Genomic DNA, 21,854 nt, shown 5'->3' on the forward strand with positions numbered 1-21,854 from the left:
GGGTGACCCATGTTATCAAATGCCAGAGGAAGTACAAACTGGACTGGCTCACATTTTAGTGAACTCTGACAGAGTGCAAGGCCAATGACGGTGGCGGAGGACACCCAATTCTAACAGTGGAAGTTCCACTGGATATAGTTAGTACAAGTGGATTAGGCTTCAAAATATTTGACATGAAGAGAAGGCACAACATCCCTTCACCTAATCTTGTTGCATGACATGTTTCATGTGTTATGGATTTATTTGTATGATCGTCTGGACCCTAGCTAGAGTGAAGAATCACACCGACTACCATACTAAAAAATTGTTTTTCATTTTACCATTGAACTATACAATTACATTCACCCAGTAGCAACTAACAGAGATGCATCCTCGGTGGTGGTTCAACAGAGTATCCATGTAGATAAGGCAGTGGCTAGATACATTTGCTACTGTCCTGAAAGATCAGTAACTGCAGCCATGGAGTGTATTGCACATCTTGCAACTGTTCTTATACTTGTTTTGCTTTTTGATGCTTAAAGGCAGATGGGGAAGGAGAGGAGAGATTTGATGGTTGACTGATAATTTAGGGCTCCAACTTGATTAAAAGCTTTTTTATTTTTTTTTCTTCTCTCTGCATTTAACTCTCCATTGTTCAGTCATAAGGAGCTACATAGGACCAAAAATTAATACCATACCTTTAATTGTGTGATTGATTACAAAAGATAGATCTTCACAGTAATGCAATTGTATTCTGGCTACCAAGTTGGACATCTGGTGCATTACCATAGAAAGTATGTCAACAGTTTTATATTCAGATGGCTCCTAGCCTCATACAACTAACAGAGTCGTGATCATAAGTTTACATAGCCTTTGCAGGTAAGATGTGTACCATATGTGAAAAATATGAGTGATCCTGTAAGGGTTACCCTTTTGCCTTTTTTTCTCATGATCCTGTTAATACACCATTCTTTAATTTAGGAATATTGGTCAGGTGAAGCTATCGTCACAGATTGTGTGTCTTAGTAATCATAACAACTGAACTCACAATGATTGCCCTGATCAAAAGTTTACATACCCTTAAACATTTGGGCTGATAATATACACTCAAGTTTACACACTGGTTGAGAGAGAAACATGGCAGCCGATAAAGGCCAAATGGCCCATCCAGTCTGCCCATTTGCAGCATTAATTATCTCCTTCTCTCCCTAAGAGATCCCACATACCTGTCCCACACTTCCTTGAATTCAGACAGTTTGTGTCCACCACCTCTACCACCTGTTTTGTAAAAAACAAACAAACATTTCCTTAATTACTCCTGAGCTCATCACTTCTTAATTTCATCCTATGCCCACTCATTCCAGAGTTTTCCTTTTGTCCACTTTAGCTCAAAAATCAAGGACAAGGCCTTGTCTTCTCCTTCATCCTTACCTCTTCCCAGTTATCTCTGCTTCCCCTACCCTGTCGCTGACCTGCATACATCTTTTGATGTCCTTGACCCATCCTCTCTTTTCAAGCTCCTGTCTTCTTCAAAATCTATAGTCGGGAGACAGGACACCCCATCCTCACCTCTTCCCAGTTATCTCTGCTTCCCCTACCCTCTCTGACCAGCACACATCTTTTGATGTCCTTGACCCATCCTCTTTTCAAACTCCTGTCTTCTTCAAAATCTATATTTGGGAGAGGGGGCACCCCTGCCTGCTTGGATGCCTTGAGCATGCGCAGATGCTCAAGGCCCCGCACCGACCAGATCATACAGCATCAGCTGCTTACTTCAGGTTTGGCGGCTGCAGCAACAGCTTTATTAGCATCAGAAGCAGTAGCATCAGCTTTCTTCAATCATAAGCGTAATGCTGGCTATGGGGGGGAGGGATGTCCATGAAGGATGGTGGTGTCTGTATTAGGTTTGGTGGCTGCAGCAACAGCTTTCTTCAGCATCAGGGGCAGCAGCAGCAGTAGTAGCAGCAGCTTTCTTCAACAGTAAGTACAATGCCGGCTGAGGGGGGTTTGGGGGGGCGTCTTTCTTAGGACATGGAGGCCACTAGTTCTTCAGGCTGCTCCTTTTCTTAGGATTATGGATTCAGGTGTGTCCTTGGCACTTGGTTCACTCCTGTCAGAGCTGCCACCTCTTCTCCTTTTTACTGTTCCCCCTTTTATCTCTGTTTATACTCTTCCTCACCCTTCATCCTCCCCAACTACATACCTTTGTCGCAGCTTAGGGAGACTGGGTTGATGGATTAAGTTCTCAATGATAGGCTGGGGGGGGGCATCCATGAAGGATAGTGGGCAGGGGTTACTGCAAGTATTGCTGTGCTCGTTTAACCCTTTAATTGGCAGATGGTGAAAACGGCTGCTTTTCCTAACTTGATGATGAACAAGAGCAATAGTGCCAAGTTACAGACATTTGGAGATGCCGATCTCCCATAAGAGCCATAGAAACACATGTTGCTTCTGAGCAACAATGCCCCTCCCCCCCCCAAAAAAAAGGGTTAATAAATTGAGGGTAAGGTGGAGATTATGAAGCTGAGCAGTTAGCATGGATGAGTGGACTGGATAGGGCATATGGGTTTGTATGGGGGGGGGTCTGTTCTACCATCCAGTTCTACAGTATGATACTGCTTTTTACCTTCAAGCTCATGTAGCCATTAGGGAACCTTCATGGGCAGACCCCAAAAATACATTTTTCTCAATGGCTTTTCAAGCTACTAGGAGATATGGGAACAAAAATCTAAAATCAAATGTTGTGTAGTTTTGTGCTAATAAAAATATTTAAAGTTAAAAAAAAATTGTGTTTAAAACTTATGGGAAGGATGTCTAACCTTTGTAAACTTTCTCACCAGAATCGCCCAAATTTCTAATCCTGGTTTATATTGGAGTCATCCTTTTTTCCTCAATTTTTTTTTGTGAAAAAGGCTACCTCTGTTTATATTCGGTTTGCTTTCTTGAGGGGGCGGAATCTTCAGCAATTTCTCCAGAGAGAGAAAAAAAAAAAAAAAAAATCGGTAGAACTGCCACTTGGTCTTTTCTGCATATGTTTACGAAGTGTTTACAGAGTAGATGTGGCTGCCAGATAGGACTCCACATTTGGATCTTCGATTCTGGCAGCAGGCTCATCTGTCATAACCTAAGCTTGAAGGACTGCTCTGTGATGTCCCCAAATGTTCAGGAATAGTGTCTGTTGTACTAAAAGGAAAGATTACATTCTTACTCATTAATCATCTTTCTAGTAGACATACACTCTATTCCTGAACACTTGGGTAGTCAACCTCTTCTTGCGAGAACTCTTGTAGGGGAGCTTCATTTGTATTCTTTTGTTCCTCCTCCCATCCCTCTGGGATGTCCTTCAACTCCTCAGTTTGTAACAAAGCAGTCAGTCCTGGAGAAGAAACACAAGAGAGAGGGGTACGGGAACATTCCCCAAGAACATGTCTGTTCTGCTCATATCATTAAACATATAATAGAGAAACAAAACTTAACCATTTGCAATATGAAACAAGGTGAAAGAACAAAGTCACCAACTGGAGCACAACCTGCACTAAGAGTGGAAGATTTGTATGGATCAGAGCCCAGTCTGAATCCAAGGGCAGATGAGTGGTTCACCGAGTAATCCATCTACTGTAGAAGCTCAGCTGGGTGGTCAACTTTCGGAAGTGCCACCTAGAACTGATGCAGAGCCTGGAATGCCTGGGAGTCCGGCTCGAGAAGAGGGACAAAGTGTTCCTTCAGGAAGCCCACAGAGAAAAACTTCTGCATCAGAGACAGGAGTTTCAGAGCATAAGAACTGCCGCTGCTGGGCCAGACCAGTGGTCCATCGTGCCCAGTCCGCTCTTGCGGACCAGAGCAAGCCTGCTCCGACGGCCTGGTAGTACTTGCAGGTTCTGGGATCAATGGTTGCGACCATGAGTCTCCGGGAAAAGGCGCATTTGCATCTGCTCCAGGAGGCGCTCCTTTCCAGATGGTTCCCACAGAGGGATGCACAGCACCAGCAGCTTCCTTGGATAGTGGCAGCCCATTGCAGTCTGGTGGTTGAATTTTCTCTCTCACCAGAGGGTTCCCCTCTGCATCTCTTCATAGGTGATTCTAATAATGGACGCCAGCCTTTTACAGCTGGGGAGCGCATTGTGATTGATGTCCAGTTCAGGGATGCTGGTCCCCTTCCCAGAGGAAGTCAGTCATCAATCAACCGCTTGGAACTTCGGGCCATTCGCCCAACATTCCAGGAGTTAGGGAGCGCTTTACGGAACAAAGCGGTTTGACTCTCCTCGGACAACGCAATGGATGTGGCCTTTATCCATCTCCAAGGGTGCACCAAGCGCACTCCACTATGCTTGGAAGTCCAAATACTGTTTGAATAGGCGAAGACCAATCTTCTGGCGCTCTTGGTGGTGCATGTGTCAGGAGTGGACAAGGAGCAAGTGGATTTTCTCAGCAAGAAGAGCCTGAAACCCGGCGAGTGGGCCTTGTCCCAGGAAGCCTTCACCTGCATAGTGAATCAGTGGAGATGACTGACATTCAACCTGGATGTTGGCTACCAACAAGAGGGCAAATCAATTCTTTAACGAGCTGGGAAGCAAAGGTCTAGATGCCCTGATTCAACCCTGGCCAAAGGCAGTTCTTCTATATTCCTTCCCTCCAGGGCCCATTATAGGCCAACTTATTTATTTATATACCACTTATAACTTAAGTGGTTTACATTCAGGTACTCAAGCATTTGTCCCTACCTGTCCCAGTGGTCTCACACTCTATCTAATGTACCTGGGGCATTGGGGAATTAAATGACTTGCCCAAGGTCACAAGGAGCAGCATGGGATTTGAACCTACAACCTCAGGGTGCTGAGGCTGTAGCACTAACCACCGTACCACACACTCCCTGTGCAGGATCATGGTGCACTAGGGAAGGGTGATTCTAGTGGCACCAGATTGGTTGAGACACCGGTAGTATGCAGACCTAGTCTGTCTGCAAAAGGATTAAAGAAAGTCTCAAACTTCCCGGTCATCCCCGGATGCTTTCGCAGGGTCCGATTTGCCATGCAGGATTTTAGTCTTATGGCATGGCTCTGGAGTACATGAAGGGTGCTTGGATGGAGTGGTCTCCACCATTCTGAAGTGTAGGACAAAGTCAGCTGTAGCAGAGTACATGAAGGTCTGGAACTGTTTGCAAACTTGGTGCACGCAGAGGAGCTCAGACACAAGCTCGGTGATACTCGCCTTTCTCCAGAAAAGGACCTGGTGGTTGGTTCCCCGAGAGTTCAGATAGCTGGGCTCTCCTGTTTTGTGTCTAGGACGAAAAGGAACACCCATGCTGCACATCCAGATGCAGCCAGATGTTTATTTTAAGGGCACATTACAGCTCCACCCTCCAGTGCAATGGCCTTTTTCCAACAGACTGTTAATCTGGTTCTCCAGGTGCTAGCAAGTCCACCCTAGGAACTTTTGGACCAAGCTTCCTTGATGGACCTTACCATCAAGATGGCGGTTTTGGTGGTGATCACCTCCAGAGAGCGTTGGAACTTCATGTTTTGCCCTGCAGAGATTCTTTTCTTAGGATTATGGATTAAGGTTTGTCTTTGAACAGAGTACATCTTTCTTGTTGAAAGTGATTTCTAGCTTCCACATCAAAAAGGAAGCATTTGCCTTCACATCCTCTGGTTCGAGAAAACATGATCGGGTGTTGCTCATTGGATGTGCGCAGACTCTTACTGCGATAACTAAAAAGTTAAACAAATTTTGATTGTTAAATCGTGTTTCTGTTGGCTAGAGCAGCACAAAAAGGTCAGCCAGCCTGCCTCGAAAGTGACTAGTTCAAGGGAGATCCATTTGGCTATTTTTCTGCCTATATTGGAAGTGGGAAGCATTCGACTATATCTGTGAAGACTTATTCCATGAAAAGTGTTGCTTCCTTGAGAGGCGGAACCCTCAGTGGTTTCCCCAGAGAAAAAAAATCTGTAGAGCCACCACTTGGTCTTCTCTGTATATCAGTGGTTCCCAAACCTGTCCTGGGGGACCCCCAGCCAGTCAGGTTTTCAAGATATCCCTAATGAATATGCATGAGAGAGATTTGCATATAATGGAAGTGACAGGTATGCAAATCTCTCTCATGCAGATTCATTAGGGATATCTTGAAAACCTGACTGGCTGAGGGTTCTCCAGGACAGGTTTGGGAACCACTGATGTATATGTTCACAAAGTATTTACAGAGTAGACCAGATAGATGGCCAGATAGGACTCTGCATTTGGATTGATTCCCGCAGCAGGCTAATCTGTCATACCCAAGTGTTCAGGAATAGTGTCCATTGTACTAAAAGGAAAAATTAGGTTCTTACCTCATTAATCATATTCTTTCCAGTAGGCATACACTCTATTCCTGAAGCCTGCCCTGTCAACTATGAATTTGTCTGCTTCCTGCCTCAATAAAGGCCTGACAATTTGAACATCTTGTTTCTTTGGTCCAGCCTTGACAAGAATAGAGAACACAACTACCATGTTGACGTATCTAGGGGCCAGAGCACCAGAAGATTGGCCTTCACCCACCCATCAAAAGTAGTATTTGGACTTCAAAACAAAGAGTACTCTTGGTGCACCCTTGGAGATAGACATAGGCCACTTCCGTTGCATTGTCTGAGAAGAGTCAAACTGCTTTGTTCTGTAAAGCGCTCCCTAACTCCTGGAATGTTAGATAGATGGCCTGAAGTTCCAAGCAGTTGATCGACCACTTTCTCTGGGAAGGGGACCAGAATCCCTGAACTTAACATCCATCGCAATTCGCCCCCCAACTGTAAAAGGCTGGTGTCCATTATTAGAATCACCTCTGAAGAGATGCAGAGAGGAACCCTCTGGTGAGAGAGAGAATTCAGCTATCAGACCAGACTGCAACAGGCTGCCACTGTCCAAGGAAGCTGCTGGTGCTATACATCCCTCTAAAGGAACCATCTGGAAAGGGGCGCCTCCTGGAGCGGATGCAAGTGCACCCTTTCCCTGGAGATTCATGGTCGCAATCATTGATCCCAGAACCTGTAAGTACTACCAGGTCGTCGGAACGGGCTTGCTCTGAAACTCCAATCTCTGATGCAGAAGTTTGTCTCTGCAAGCTTCCTGAAGGAACAATTTGTTTTCCTTCATCTCGAGCTGGACTCCCAGGTATTCCAGGCTCTGCGTCAGTTCTAGGTGGCACTTCCGGAAGTTGACCACCCAGCTGAGCTTCTACAGTAGTTGGATCACTCTGTGAACTACTCGTCTGCCCTTGGATTCAGACTGGGCTCTGATCAGCCAAACGTCCAGATACGAATGGACATTTATGCCTGTTCTGTCTAGATGAGCTGCAACTGCAACCATCACCTTGGTAACTGTGGTGTCATGAAAGAGCTACTAAACTTCCTGTGGTCTGGAAAAATGGGAATGTGCAGATAGGCCTCTAAATCCAGGAAGACAAGAAATTCCTTTGGCACCATTGATTTGTGCTGATAATCACCATCATCATCTCCACTCGGAAACATGGTATCTTCAAGGCCACATTCACCACTATGATGTCTATTATTTGCTTCCAGTCTTTGGAATCTCTCTTGGGCACAGTGAAGTATATGGAGTATCTGCTGGAGCTCGAGTCTTCCTCTGGGATGGGCTCTATGGCTGCCAGATCTAGCAATCTTTGCACCGTTGCTCTGACTTTAGCCACTTTCTGGCTTTATAGCCAGGGAGTTTATAATAAAAAAGTCTGGGAGGGGAAAAAAGAACTCGAGCTTGTATGCCTCCCATATAATTTCCAGCACCCAGCAATCTGATGTGATCTCCGCCCATGCCCCCCAATGCATGGAGGCCAAAGGCTTGGTGACATAACTGCTTCTTTGGAGCGGTGGCAGAGCAATATCCTGAAGATTGAGAGTGCCTGGCCCCTCCAAATCTTTCAGTTCTGAAACGATTTCTGGCTTGGAGGCCCTCCCAAGAACTGGCGGAATAGCCTGGAGGTCCGAAAATTACTGCAACCTTTCCCCCTAGGGGCTCAAGGCTCCTAAGAGGCTGTCTGGAAAGGATTTTGGCTTACAGTATTGCACACTGGCCATAAGATCATCCGGGCAGTTTACTCGATGTTGCCTCTGAGGAGGAATCCACCTGCCCACTGTCTGTTCCATAGCATCCTGCAGGCAGAAATGGAGTAAGCAGAAATTTTGCTCACAACTCCAAAAAGGTCAGAGCATCAGCCACATGATTCACCCCAGTCATTAAACAGGAGATCTTTGTCCATAATAGCATTTGGATCGTGAAGCAACAGAGTGGCAAGCTTGGGCAATAAAAGATGCCACTGCAGCTGCTTACAACCCTGAGATCATGGCCTCAAGAGCATTTTGTGCACGAAATCTAGAAAGAAACACAGAAACATAGAAAAATGACGGCAGAAAAGGGCCATAGCCCATCTAGTCTGCCCACACTAAAGATCCCCTTCCCTAAATTTATTCTCCCAGATATCCTATATCTCATCGAATCTGCCTATTCCGATGACTCTCCCCCCACTATTACCCTCTTAGAGATCCCACATGCACATCCCATTTATTCTTAAAATCTGGCACGCTGCTGGCCTTGACCACCTGCACAGGAAGTCTATTCCAATGATCAATCACTCTTTTGGTGAAGAAATACTTCTTGAAGTCGCCATGAAATTTCCCGGCCCTGATTTTTAGCGGATGTCCTCTTGTGGCCGAGGGTCCTTTAATACCATGACGCTTTCTCTGGGAAGGGAGATATAATTGGTAACCTGCGCTCCCTGAGGGTTCCATGCAGCCCTGGTTAAGCATGTTTTAATCAATTCAGGGGGAAATCCCCTGACCAGGACCTCCAGATGGCCCCTGTGGACTCTGTCTAGTCCCTTTTTGGGGTTTTCCAGCTGCATCATTGCTGCGTTTTACAGGGGACACACTTGTATTATATTCTCCGGCTCTAAATTGGACTTTTCCCCCATTCCCCAGATCAACTGGGTACCAACATCCCCCAAGGCTAAGACAGGGGCTCCCCCCTCCCCCCAATATGCCTTGCAGCATGTGGAGGATGCTCCTTGGATGGCCATCCACCGCAAATTTGGCATGAATCCAAGGTATCCTGACTTGAGGAGTCCATCCTGTTTTGAAACAAATTCACTGTATTTTGAGGCAGATAGAGGCATTTGTTTTCAAATCGGGAAATCCAAGATGGCCTCTGCAGCAGCGATTTTAGCACCAAAAACAGCCCAGAGGAGATACACTGAAAAATAAAAAATTGCGATTTTAAAGGTGGAGAAACCTAATTCCCCAATATGGTCTGCCAGCATGTTACTCACTGTGCCATGCTGTGTGCTGGAAGCTACAAGTGTGGAAGCTGCAAACAGCTTAAAGGGAGAACCTCTGCCTCAACAAGCCTGCAGTCCGGACTGTTTGTGTCTTCTGACTACCTCTCGGGCCCGACGTATCAACTGAAGAGCTCAACCCCCACTAGAACCCACACACACAAAATGGGATGAGGAAAGCAGTCGGCCCTGATCCTGAATAAAAACCGTTACTATTTAAAAAAAAAAAAATGGAATTGTGATGTGCTTAGACCCATAACCATTATGCCACAGACTTGGCAAGGATTACCAAGGGACTATCAATGCCACTTTACAGTCCCTAAACCACCCAAATGCTCTTATCACAGAAAATATATCCACATTAACTTATCTTAATGTATTGCTGGTGGTTCAATCGGCAATCAAATTTCTCTTGTCGTTTGTGTGCTGCACTCTTCCTTGTGTGCTAAAAAACTAATACTGTATATCAACCCCTGTCCAGGACTCCCCCCGACTCAAGTTTCACTAGTCTTGCTTCATCAAGAGGGATTCCCACTCTGTCAGGACATCACATCACATATGTTTTTTAAAAAATGTTTGTATAATAGTAAAAAATTTTCTAAGCTTGTGTGTTGGTGTTGTATGATTGTGTTGCACAAGCAATTTTCTAGTTTTCTCCTAGTTTGATACCTGGATAAAAACAGCCATGGAGCCATGCAGCCTGCACTCACATCCACTGCAGACGAATCTGGGGTGAGCTGTGCTCCAAAGTCCCTAAGCCCACAAATCTTCAGTGCAGACATTCCAAGTGGATGCACTGCCCAGTCTGCCCCTTGGAAGCAGACACTTGACCTCAGTCTGCATCCTCCCGTACCCAGAGATGTCCCACAAAGGAGATCCTCTGTAAGACTGAAAATCTTCACAAACGGTAGCAAAAAAGACCGAGTTTAAAATGAAAAGAAACACGAACAGAAAAGACAACTGAATTGTTGAAGGGCAGCTAGAGGGATGTGAAGAGGAGCAAAAGGATGCAAATTGCAAATGAAGCTCCCTAAAAGAGTTCTTGCGAGAAGAGGTTGACAACCCAAGTGTTCAGGAATAGAAGTGTCAGTTGTACTAGAAATGGACATTATTTTTTAAATTTCATCAGCAATGACTGCACCATTCATAAGTTGGAAAGCAACAATCAAATTATTTTGGATCTTCCCTAATAGAGGAAAATAAGATCTTTATTCTAATTATAATCCCTCACACACCATCTTGAAAACAAAAATTTGAGAAAAGCTGCACACTGGGGTTGATAAGACCTTGTTGATCATTGCTGAATAATCAAGATGCTTCCAGCAACCCTGTACTTTCCCACAGAATTACTATATTCTTATCAAAATGTTGCAGCGATCCTGTGCTATTCAATTTAACACTCACCTGTACTTCCTCTTTTGAGATACATTGATGGCACAAGCATTGGCAGAACCTTCCATTCTCTTTCCCTGAAAAATAGAAGAAAATATCTCTTGCAGACATGGGATTCATAATTGAGTATTACTGAAGTATAACAGGGTTTTTCCCCTAGTGAATATAGGGCTCAAGTTGCAGGATTGACAATGGAAAAAAAAATCATTACTTTATAAATAAAATGTGTAGTGGCAGGCCAAACTCTTACACTAGTCTATCAAAAAAGCTGCAACCTTGTTTTAAAAGAACCAAGCATCTAGGCAGTGTTTCTCAACTTGGTCCTGGAGTACCCCCTTGCCAGTCAGGTTTTCAGGATATCCACAAAGAAGATGCATGAAAGAAATTTGCATATAATGGAGGCAGTGTACGCAAATCAAGTTTATGCAAATTCAATGTGGATATCCTGAAAACCTGACTGGCAAGGGGGTACTCCAGGACCGAGTTGAGAAACGCTGGTCTAGGGGGGAAAGAGGATAATCTGGTACTTAATTCAGAAGTCTTTAGCTACTAAGCTGTGATGGTGAATTGTTTTGTTTCATGAACCTGAACCAAGACCAGTTCATTTCACTTCACACAGGCCAGATTCCAGATGGAAATTAATTTTGCCCACTATATCATATGCCAAATTTACATAATGACCTAAAGGTGAAAGGCTCTATGCAATCCCTCTTACAACATCCAATTATCTGGAAACTGGAAAATTAAATACATGATTTTATAACTAGATCTTAAACAATGACACAGTGACAGATCTCGGTCAATATTTTACGAGTGAAAAGATACACATTTAAATAAAGCACATCAAACCATTAATTTGAATGTAGTACAAAAAAAGCAGCCAGTTACAGTATATTAAAAAAAAAAAAAAAAGTTGATTTGGGTAATCTCCTTACTTTGGTAGTGTCAAAAGCACTAAACCCCATTACTTTCATCATCTCGATTTCTTCCTCGGTTTTTCCTTCCATATCCTCCTCTGAAACAAAGCAAAAGAAAATTTAAAAAAGACATTAGGTTCGTAACTTGTTAATATCTTTTCTAGTAGATACGGAGGGGCATTTAATAATTTATCTACCTATTAAAAAGTAGCAAACATTGAAACAAGACTCGAAGTTACTCAAACACAGTTGTGGCTCAGTGCAAGTCTAACATTCCAAGAGACAGGATGTCAGTAGAGTCCTCGTGCAAATCAAGTAAAAAAAACTGCTAGATTTCGAGCACCGTCCAATGATAACATTTCTCACAAAAAAGGGAAAAAGTCAAAAGAGATCCATGAATGCAGTTTATGATGAGTCTGCCCCATTATCCTACAAAGTAAAATTTTGGAGAAAGCAGTTTAAGTGGGATACAGAGTAGTAATCCGATTCGCAATTCAAATTGATTCGGGGAGGGGGGGAAGAAATAATGGATCTAAAAACAGAGGAGATTGCGAGAGATGGTGGACAATGGGATTTAGGGAGAGAAGTTGGACATAAGGGATGGTGTGTGTGTGTGTGTGGGAGGGGGGATAGAGATACTGGATAGGAGGGTAGTTGGGAAGAGAAAGGGAGAATTTGTGGACCCTAGAGTGGTGGGGAAGGAGGGAGATATGCTGTGCAAGATGGGTTCCAAGAATGCTGATGCCATGTCAGAAGACCACGGGGCTCCAATGCTGTAAGGAGAACTTGGAGATGCTCCGTGAAGATCAAGTGAAATTGTTTTCATCGTTTGGTGACTGGAAATGAGACTTGGGTCCATCACAGAGATCCTGAGTCCAAAATGGAATAAATATAGTAGAAGCACAAGTCATCCCCCATTCCAAAAAAGTTCAAGACAGAAAAATCTGCAGGCAAAGTCACGGCAACTGAAGGACTTTTGCTTCTGGAGTTCATGCCACACAAGACAACCATAACCGGGGAGAGTTATGCCAACACAATGATCGCTTTGCAGGAGTCAATCAAGGAGAAAAGATGAGGAAAACTCACAGCAGGTATGCTGCTTCTTCAAACTCTTTCAATCAAAACAGTGAAACAATCACGCCAAACATTAATGGAATTCAAATAATACTCCAAAGTATCCTAGCAATAGACTACTCTTCATACCCTTAAGGTTTGACTGTCATCCAACTTGTAGGTTTGGATAAGAACATTCTGAGAGAGATAGTAGGCAGACGCAGGAAATGACAGGGCAGGGGTCCAGAATGACACAACTATATACTAGAAGAGATAGCAAGGTAAGAACCAAATCTTTTTCTAGTGCAACAATGTGTCATTCTGGATGAGCAGACGTACAAAAATAGTTCCCGAAATCTAGGGTGGGACCACAGCACCGGCTAACACAGGGGACCCAAAGGCAGAGGTACCGGAGGCCTGGCGTCAGAACTGCTTTTTTTTATGGCGGGGGCAGGATGCCAGTTTGAGGATTATTGGCAGGTAGTACCCCTGAAGCGAGGTCTGGAGGAAGCTCTGAATCTTTGGCCCGAGGCTGGTGAGGACGCCTGTAGGGATGAAAATTTGGACAGCCTGAACCCCTAGCGGGGCGAGGCTTAGTGCCTGGCAGGACCTTAGGCTTGCGGTCCTGAACACTTGCCATGAGATAGTGCAGACCTTGGCCGAACAAAAACAGGCCCTTAAAGGGCAATCTGCTCAGAGTGGCCTTGGAAGAGAAATCCCCAGACCACTGATGAATCCAAAGCATTCTTCTGGCGGACATGGAATAAGCTCCTAGCTTAGCAAATACATTCATCATGTCATAAAGGGTGTCCGCCAAGTAATTCACCCCGGAGACCAGAAAATCTAGGTCCCGGAGGACTACATCCTCAGATCACGGCGGAGCTTGGAGTGACATGCTCAGGCGACAAAAGAGGAGGCCACCGTTGCCCAAACTCCTGCCACCACCAAATCGAAGAGGCGCTTCAGGATGAATTCTACTCGCCTATCCTGAACATCCCCTCCTTCAAAGGGTAAAGAAATGCGCTTAGTGACCTGCGCCACAGCCAAATTCACTTTCAGCAGAGCTAGGTGTTTGGAGAACTCTGGGGCCATGGGGTACAACCTCGCCATGGCTCTAGCACATTAGAGGGGACCCTCCGGGGACTCCCAAACTTCTGAAAGGATTCTAGTCAAATCCAGATTGTCTGGGAAGGAGGCAGATAGCGGATGTTGGTCACTCAGTGAGCATTTCGCCTGAGTGGGTTGATCCAAATTCAGGTTCAACTCCGTAAAGACTAAGCAATAACATCCGCCAAACACTTAGTCTTAAACAGTCTGAGCACAGACGGGTCCATCCCCACGATTGCGGGACCCACCCACATCTTGATCATGAAGATCAGCTAGATTAGCGATATCAGCGGAAGCTGCCGAGAAACCCTACGACAGCAGTGGCATAGAAAGTGAGGGGTTCCTGAAAGGGAACACAGAGACATGCTGGAATCCAGTGGCTGGGAAGAACTTATCTGCTGTGCTGGATTCTGAGTTGAAGAAACAGTCATGGCCTTTTTAATCAAAAATGCACGATACATCATATTCACAAATTCCGGGGGAAAGACCTATATTCTTCTGAGCCTTATGGAGATAGGGAAAAAGATGGTTTAGAATTTTTAAATTTAATTGTTGGACCGAAGGTTCCTGAGCATATAAAAAGAAGTTTAGAAGAGCCTATATCATTAAAAGAAGTAGAAACAGCATTGAAGTCTCTTAGAGTTGGATCTGCTTCAGGTGGTGATGGTTTCATAGTAGAGTTTTATAAATCATTTCAAATTGCCCTGTTACCACATTTATTAAATTTGATTATATCAGACTCAACTAACTAAAGGTTGTATTATAGGTACTATGGCAGAGTTATTAACTATAGTTTTACCAAAGCCAAATAAAGATCACACATTGGTTTCAAACTACAGGCCAATTTCATTAATTAATGTAGAAGGGAAACTTTTAGCTAAAATATTGGCTTTACGCTTGAAGGGACACGTATCAGTATCTTGGTAGTTTTCCATAGAATGTTTAAAGCTGTAAGAAAGCCAGACCCTGTTTGTCTTTCCTTCTTTGAAGAGAGTACAAGGACATTTATGTTTGAAAAGATATGTTCTTAACTTGTTGTGAAGTGAATTCAATTGTTTTTATAAGCCATATTTGCAAACAGCTTTAGTTAAGAGGCTTTGCTGGCCCAAGGCTTTTCTGACCTTTTGGACTCCAGCCAGAGATAGAAAAAAATGCTGATGCGTTTAGTTTCATGTGACCTGTGTCCATATATGGTTTGTGTTTACGTCACATGCTGACAACACTGATTCATTTAGAATGATATAAAAGATGTGAAACTCATAATAAAATTGGACATGTTTGGAGATCATTTCTTGCCTCTACAATATGTCCCCAGATGCATCTGACTTTCAAATGACAGAGACAGAGAAAGTATGGGGCAGGAATTGGGACCTAATCCTTTTCAGTTGGGGGCTTGTCCGGGATGGGCAGATGATATCACCAATATTTTGTGAGTATTTCTGAATTTTTTCTGTTCTTTAATACTCACTAGGTAGTGGTGACCTGTACCCACCCTTTATTTTAAGTTCAAGCTTTGGGTTCTATTATGGAGTTTTTTGGGAAAAATCTCGGGGTACTTTCGGTAAGCGCCCCTCGTGAATATAAGCAGCTGTCATTCTTTCGGGAAGAATGAAATTATTTATAGAACCCCCCTGCCCACTCTGTCATTTGTAAGGTTAAAACTTTTATAGAGTATAAGATTTTATTGTCTCTTATTACTGTACCTCGCTTATAAGGTAAGATAAGCGAATATTTTTGCATTGTTATATTGTTTTTGTAATGAGTCATAAAGGTACTTAGGATTCTCCCCCTCCTAGACAGATGAGACTTGTATGGCTGTGTGTGTATGACATTCTTCCTTCAGCTCACATCTTTCTGTGTCACCAATCCTTTCCCGTAACACTGAGGTAGGACATGCTGTTATGTGGAATGAATTGCAAGCGCTGTTTGAATCAGTCTAAGATCTTTCCTTCGTAGCTTGTACACAAGCAGCTTTCATTATCAGGGTCCGTGCATGAATGCTTTTGTCCCTCCCCCCAGACTTCCCGGTTTTTGGGCTTTCATTGACAATGTTGTATTTCATGTACCCCCTATAGTGTTTCTTTGAAGTTACTCATTCTTGTTTTTATCAAGCAGTATGGTGAGATTCCACAGCTTGTCACTTGTCTTTTCTCCGGCATTATCAAAACCACCATCTCTTCTTACAATACGCCCATCGCTCTTGTTGTCAAAGCTGACGGCATTCCCCGTTTCGTCCTAGATTTTAGGGCTGTTTTCTTATGTTTCTTTCTCTCCTCCATTCCACCGGCAGCCAATGTTTTTTTTTTCTGTCATTGTCCTAAAGAATGTTTTATTTTAGTCCCTGTTGGTGAGGCTTTTCAGCTCTTTTTTGCCTTCACCTTTAAGCAACAGTATACCTGGTGTGGAATGCCCCAGGGCTATGTTGACTCCATTGTCCTTCGGGCTATTCTACAGTCATGCACTGCCCCTCATGGTCCTGTCCTCATTCTGTACCTCTTTTTGTGTTCCATAATTCTGGAGACCTGTCAGGCTGATAGTTTGCACCTTTTACAATGGTTGTCTATGTGTGGTCACAAGGTGTCACGACATAAACTGCACTGGTGTAAATCTGAAGTGAAATACCTGGGTTTTGTCCTGTCTCATGGTCAGAGGAAAATCTGCACTTTCCGTATTGCTGCTGTTCTGGGTCTGCCCCGCCCAGCTACCAAGAAAAACATGCTTATTTTTCTTGCTATGATTGGTCACTGCCGCCAATGGATCTCTGCTTGTTCCTTCTATGACCAGATTTTGAGACAGACCCTGGTTTCTGAAATGACTGCTGTTATCAGATGGACTCATGAAATGTTGGATATTTGAGATGTGCTTTGGTTTCTAGCTCAGGTCTGGGTTCTCCTGCTTATGCCCACATGTTTTATCTCTTTGTTTGGGACTATTGTAACACCATGAAGGGAGAACATGGCGGTAAGTTACGCTCTGTTGCCTTTTTTTCTATAGTCACTCCTGTTCAAGAACGCCCTGGCTGCTTGTGCTATGGTGGTAGAGATGGTTACTCCTCTGACCCTTGGTCACCCCATTACCCTTCACACTTTTCACGATGTCCAAGCCCTTTTTTTAAATGGGCTCCTGGGTCTCACGGGTGAATATTCTCTTCCTCTCTTTTTTCACAGCTTCAGTCCTTTGTTACCCCCCCCCCCTCTGAATTTCATGCCTGGCGTTTGGCAGGTGCCCAAAGCCGCCCTTTTGGACGGACTTTGGTGCAAAGAGGGGAAACCCTGGATACCAGCTGCTAGCTCTCCCTTATTCATTGCCCAATATCATGGTATTGGTTATCGTAGTGCTCGCTCGACATTTTAACTTCTTGCTAGTGATATTTTCATTCTTGATCTTTTGCTCCTTAATACAGATATATATAGCTCGATAATTACAGCTGGCACGTTTGTTAATTGAAAACAAATTGGAAAATACAATTCCTTTCTAGTGTTTTAGCTGAAATTAGGATGTTGCTAATTTAAAATGTTTTGTCCGGATGTATACATAGCCATCCCAGATCAGTTTTGGCACAGATATTTCTAATGTTTTCCAAGGGTCCTCTTTATCACTGCAGAGATAGAGACGCTCCAAAGAGACATTAGCTTTATGCCTTTTTCCAAATATGAGATGGTTATGATATATATTATTGTTTCTTTGTTTTTTTTTTTTATATCAATGTGTTTATTTGCAGAGTTAAATTCAGCCCTGCACACTTGACAGATGGAGTAATAGCTCCACGCTTTAAACTTTATGTTTTGTCTGTGTCATATCTACTTGTTTTAGTTTAGTGGGTACCCCAGGATACATAACATTGGCCATTTCTAGAGCTCTTTTTCCACTTCTTACTAGCCTAACTGCGCAATGTTCTTTTACTTTTAGCTTTTATATTCTGAATATAGTTTAGTTAAGGGTTATATGTTTAAGAAAAAGCTTTACTTTATACAGCGTTTATTTCGTGATGTTCCCTACATATGATCCATTCAGTATACATTTCTGAATACATTCAGTACATCAGTATGGTCTCTCTGAAGTGCATAATAGTTATATGCAGCACGAAAAAAACATATCCTTTTGGATTGTTCAATTAAGAACCTTAAGTAACTGAGTATTGTCTCTCTTTTGCCATAGCTATATCAAGTAAATGAATTGGTATTGTTGCCACATTCAGTACAGGCAACATGGTTTCTTTCTCGTTTTCTATCTCTTATTTGGATCACATTGGAGTACAGCTGCTGAATGATATTTGGAATGCTTTTCAAGCATCTCTTTTCAAGTATCTCTTTCTGTATGCACAGACATCTGGCTGCTCTCCCTTTGAGATTCTCACGGGATGACCTTTCCCCGCCCCATGGGTAGACAAACCCTCAATAGTTGAGAGTAGTGATTTTCCCTTGATACAGGAGGAATACGTCCAAAAGCTAATTGAAATATTAGGGCTTGTTCAAAGAAACGTGTCTTGCACTTCTCCCCACAGATTCCTACCCATTTTTTCCAGCCTGGTGATTGTCCAGAAGCTTTCCAAGGATCGGAAGCAGACGGATTTCCCCTTTGGCCTTCCCACTACTGTGATCGCTGTGACCGGGCCCGCTGCACTCACTGAGGAGTTTCCTGTTTGGATCCACGCAAGTCGCTTGAAGAGGGTTAACCTAAAACCCCAGAAGCAAGTCTTCCCTGCGCAGATTTCACCTCCTCCAGTGGAACAACATGATGATCTCATTGCAGCATTCTACCAACTTTATCATTCTCTTACTGGCAACGCTGCTGCTAGTTTTTCTCCCTGTATGGATCATTTCTAACTGGGTCTACAGGGATGATGTGTTCTGGGTCCAAGACACTTTCTGCCCATACCCATCTGTAAATGACACTCCTGCTGTAAACAGTACCCCCGGCATCTCTTTGCGAACACACGTCAAGCTGGACTCCCTTCCAAGGGCTGCCCTTCAATTGGAATCCAGAAAGACAGACAGTATACTACCTTTTGGTATAATTCCAGCAGTGTGCAAGTTGCCACCTTCTCCTTTGAGTATTGTGACATTGTGGACTGTTCATCAATTGATATCCCAAGGCTGTGCCATTGGTCCTCAGAGATTCCTAAAACTAAAGACATATGTGTGTATAACGTTGGGGGGATAAGTGTGCATTCTAGGGAGCGGTAGGGTGGAATATTGATACTGACTGGGCTTATAAACCAGAAAATACTCTGGAAAAAAGTGGACCAAAATGGTAAATCACTGCTGATCAACATAATAAGAGCAATTGTTACATATGTGCTCAAGCTAGACCCCATCTAGGAACCGTATCTCTGGACCTCCCTCCTGGTATCCAATCATGCTTTTTTGGGTTATTTACCAATATCTCCTCTAATTTTACCAATCCCCTTTGTGCGCTGTGGTGTTCTAAATACCTTTTGCTGCCAGGACAGCAAAAGCTTGATATTGCTGTTACCATCTATAAGGGTAATTACACATGTCATGTTTCTAATCTGACACAGGGTAGTTTTGTAGGTAATTTACCCCCAGGTTATTGTTCTGTCTTGGCTCATAGGTATGCCCCATTGTTGCTGCATCAGATTTGATATTTACTGGCTTTATGGAGACTTTTGGCTCCCTGTTAAGCTACCCAGCCAGTGGATAGGCCAGTGCACTTTAGCTAAGGTTATCATGCTTCTGCATATTTTTTTCTGAAAGGCATCCTTCCTATTCATATGGTTTTTCCTCTTTTCTGTCTCACATAAATCTGATCTCCTTGGTTGTTCTGATCACATGTATACATAGATGCTATAGGGGTCCCAAGAGGGGTCCCAGATGAATTTAAGGCCCGAGCTCAGGTTAAGGCTGGGTTTGAGTTCCTTATTCCCTTTATTACTATTAATAAGAATGTTGATCGGATTAATTACATTTATTATAATCAGCAACGCTTTGTGAACTACTCTAGGGACGCCTTACAAGATATTACTGATCAATTAGGCTCCACTTCTCAGATGGTTTTCAAAATCGTGTGGCCCTAGATATGATTCTAGCTAAGAATTCTGTAAAATTCTTCCCAGTATTTTATGCTGTTGTATTTTTATTCCTGACAATATAGGTCCTACTATGGCCATTCAGAAATTAGCAGACCTCTTTGCTGAGCTCAAATGTAACTCTGATTTATCTAATTCTTGGGATCAGCACTTTAGTTGAATGCAGGGTTGGGTAAAACACCTTTTTATTGTTATAATCTCTTATTATCTGCACTCTTGTTTTTCACTGCTCATGTACTGTGTTATTCCTAATCCTTTTCAACGCTTAGCTAAGGCTCTCCCTTTTATTATTGGTATGCACCAAACTGGGTTTGTTGCTAGGAGACAGTCATCAAATAACACCAGATTGGTTCTTCATCTGTTGAATTTAACAAAAACCATGAATGATCCGGCTTTTTCTGTATCCTTGGATGCAGAGAAAGCCTTTGATCGGGTGGAATGGACCTTTATGTATCAATCTATGGAATGGTTTGGAATAGGGTCAGGATTTATAAGAATGATTCAAACACTGTATAGCTCCCCTGCTGCTAGATTATATATAAATAATAATTTTTTTGAATGTTTTAGTTTGCAAAGGGAGTTAGACAAGGCTGTCCTCTGTCTCCTTTGTTGTTTGATATTGTTTTAGAACCCTTGTTAGCTATTCAACAAACAAAAGGAGATACAGGGTATTCCTTATTCAGATCGGGAATATAAGATCTCTGCATATGCAGATGATATATTGCTTCATTTGAGAAATCCTGAAAAGACCATTCCATGCACCTGGGCAGCCATAATCCATGTAAGACTTACACCCTTAATGGCGAGATCCTAACAAGAACTGAAGCAGAACAAGACATAGGGGTGATCGTTAGTGAGAACATGAAGACTGCCAATCAAGTGGAGCAAGCTTCATCCAATGCAAGGCAAATCATAGGTTGCATACGCAGGAGTTTCGTCAGCCGTAAGCCTGAAGTCATTATGCCATTGTATAGATCCATGGTGAGGCCCCACCTGGAATACTGTGTGCAATTCTGGAGGCCGCATTACCGTAAGGATGTGCTGAGACTGAAGTTGGTCCAGAGAATGGCCACCCGGATGGTCTCAGGACTCAAGGATCTCCCGAACGAGAACGGCTAGATAAGTTGCAGCTGTACTCACTCGAGGAACGCAGAGAGAGGGGTGACATGATCGAAACATTCAAGTATCTCACGGAACACATTGAGGTGGAAGAAGATATCTTCTTTTTCAAGGGTCCCGCGGCAACAAGGGGGCATCCGTGGAAAATCAGGGGCGGGAAACTGCACGGGGACACCAGGAAATTCTTTTTCACTGAAAGGGTGGTTGATCGCTGGAATAGTCTTCCACTTCAGGTTACTGAGGCCAGCAGCGTGCCTGATTTTAAGGCCAAATGGGATAGACATGTGGGATCTATTCACAGAGAAAGGTAGGGGAGGGTCATTGGGGTGGGCAGACTAGATGGGCCGTGGCCCTTATCTGCCGTCTATTTCTATGTTTCTATTTGAATTGATTGAGAAATTTGGAAAATTCTCAGGTTATAAGGATAAATTGGAGTAAATCAGAAATTCTTTCACTAAATGTACATTGCACAAAAGGCTTATTTGATTCATTTTCCTTTATATGGAAGGAAGATGGATGGAAAAATTATGTTCTTACCTGTTCATTTTTTTTCCCTTAGACGCAGCAGATGAATCCAGAGACCAATGGGATAGCACACATCTACCAGCAGGCGGAGATAGAGAAACTGATTAACAGGTGGTCCCATTGGATGGCACTCCTCCTGTATCTCCAGTATAGCTCCTTGCCCAAGCATCCGTAACCATCAATAGGCATAGCATGGAAAAAAAAAAAACTTCTTTCCCATAACAAATCTCAAAAGGCAATAATACAGAATACAACACTCAATAATAACAAACTTCGAAAGTTGCAAAAGAAAAAACCGACAGACAATATCCAGAAAGGGTGGGGCTCTGGATTCATCTGCTGTGTCTAAGGGAAAGAAAATTAACAGGTAAGAACATAATTTTTCCTTCCCTAGCAACAGCAG

At 43.4% G+C, this 21,854-nt stretch overlaps 1 protein-coding gene across 2 annotated transcripts in view; it reads right to left on the reverse strand.

Moving 5' to 3' along the window:
• SNRNP27 (small nuclear ribonucleoprotein U4/U6.U5 subunit 27) overlaps window positions 1–21,854 on the reverse strand; it is a 69,850-nt gene that overhangs the window by 19,593 nt on the left and 28,403 nt on the right. The window contains exons 4-6 of one of the 2 annotated variants that reach the window (XM_033947424.1): window positions 11,617–11,696; window positions 10,694–10,758; window positions 1,206–1,257 (exon numbers count right to left, since the gene is read on the reverse strand). In XM_033947424.1, the coding sequence (XP_033803315.1) occupies window positions 1,251–1,257; window positions 10,694–10,758; window positions 11,617–11,696 (152 nt within the window). In that variant the 3' untranslated portion in view covers window positions 1,206–1,250. The remainder of the gene's footprint in view (window positions 1–1,205; window positions 1,258–10,693; window positions 10,759–11,616; window positions 11,697–21,854) is intronic. The other variant, XM_033947423.1, reaches the window with a different exon arrangement.

Source organism: Geotrypetes seraphini, chromosome 6 (genome assembly GCF_902459505.1).
Source record: "Geotrypetes seraphini chromosome 6, aGeoSer1.1, whole genome shotgun sequence".
Lineage (NCBI taxonomy): Eukaryota > Metazoa > Chordata > Amphibia > Gymnophiona > Dermophiidae > Geotrypetes > Geotrypetes seraphini.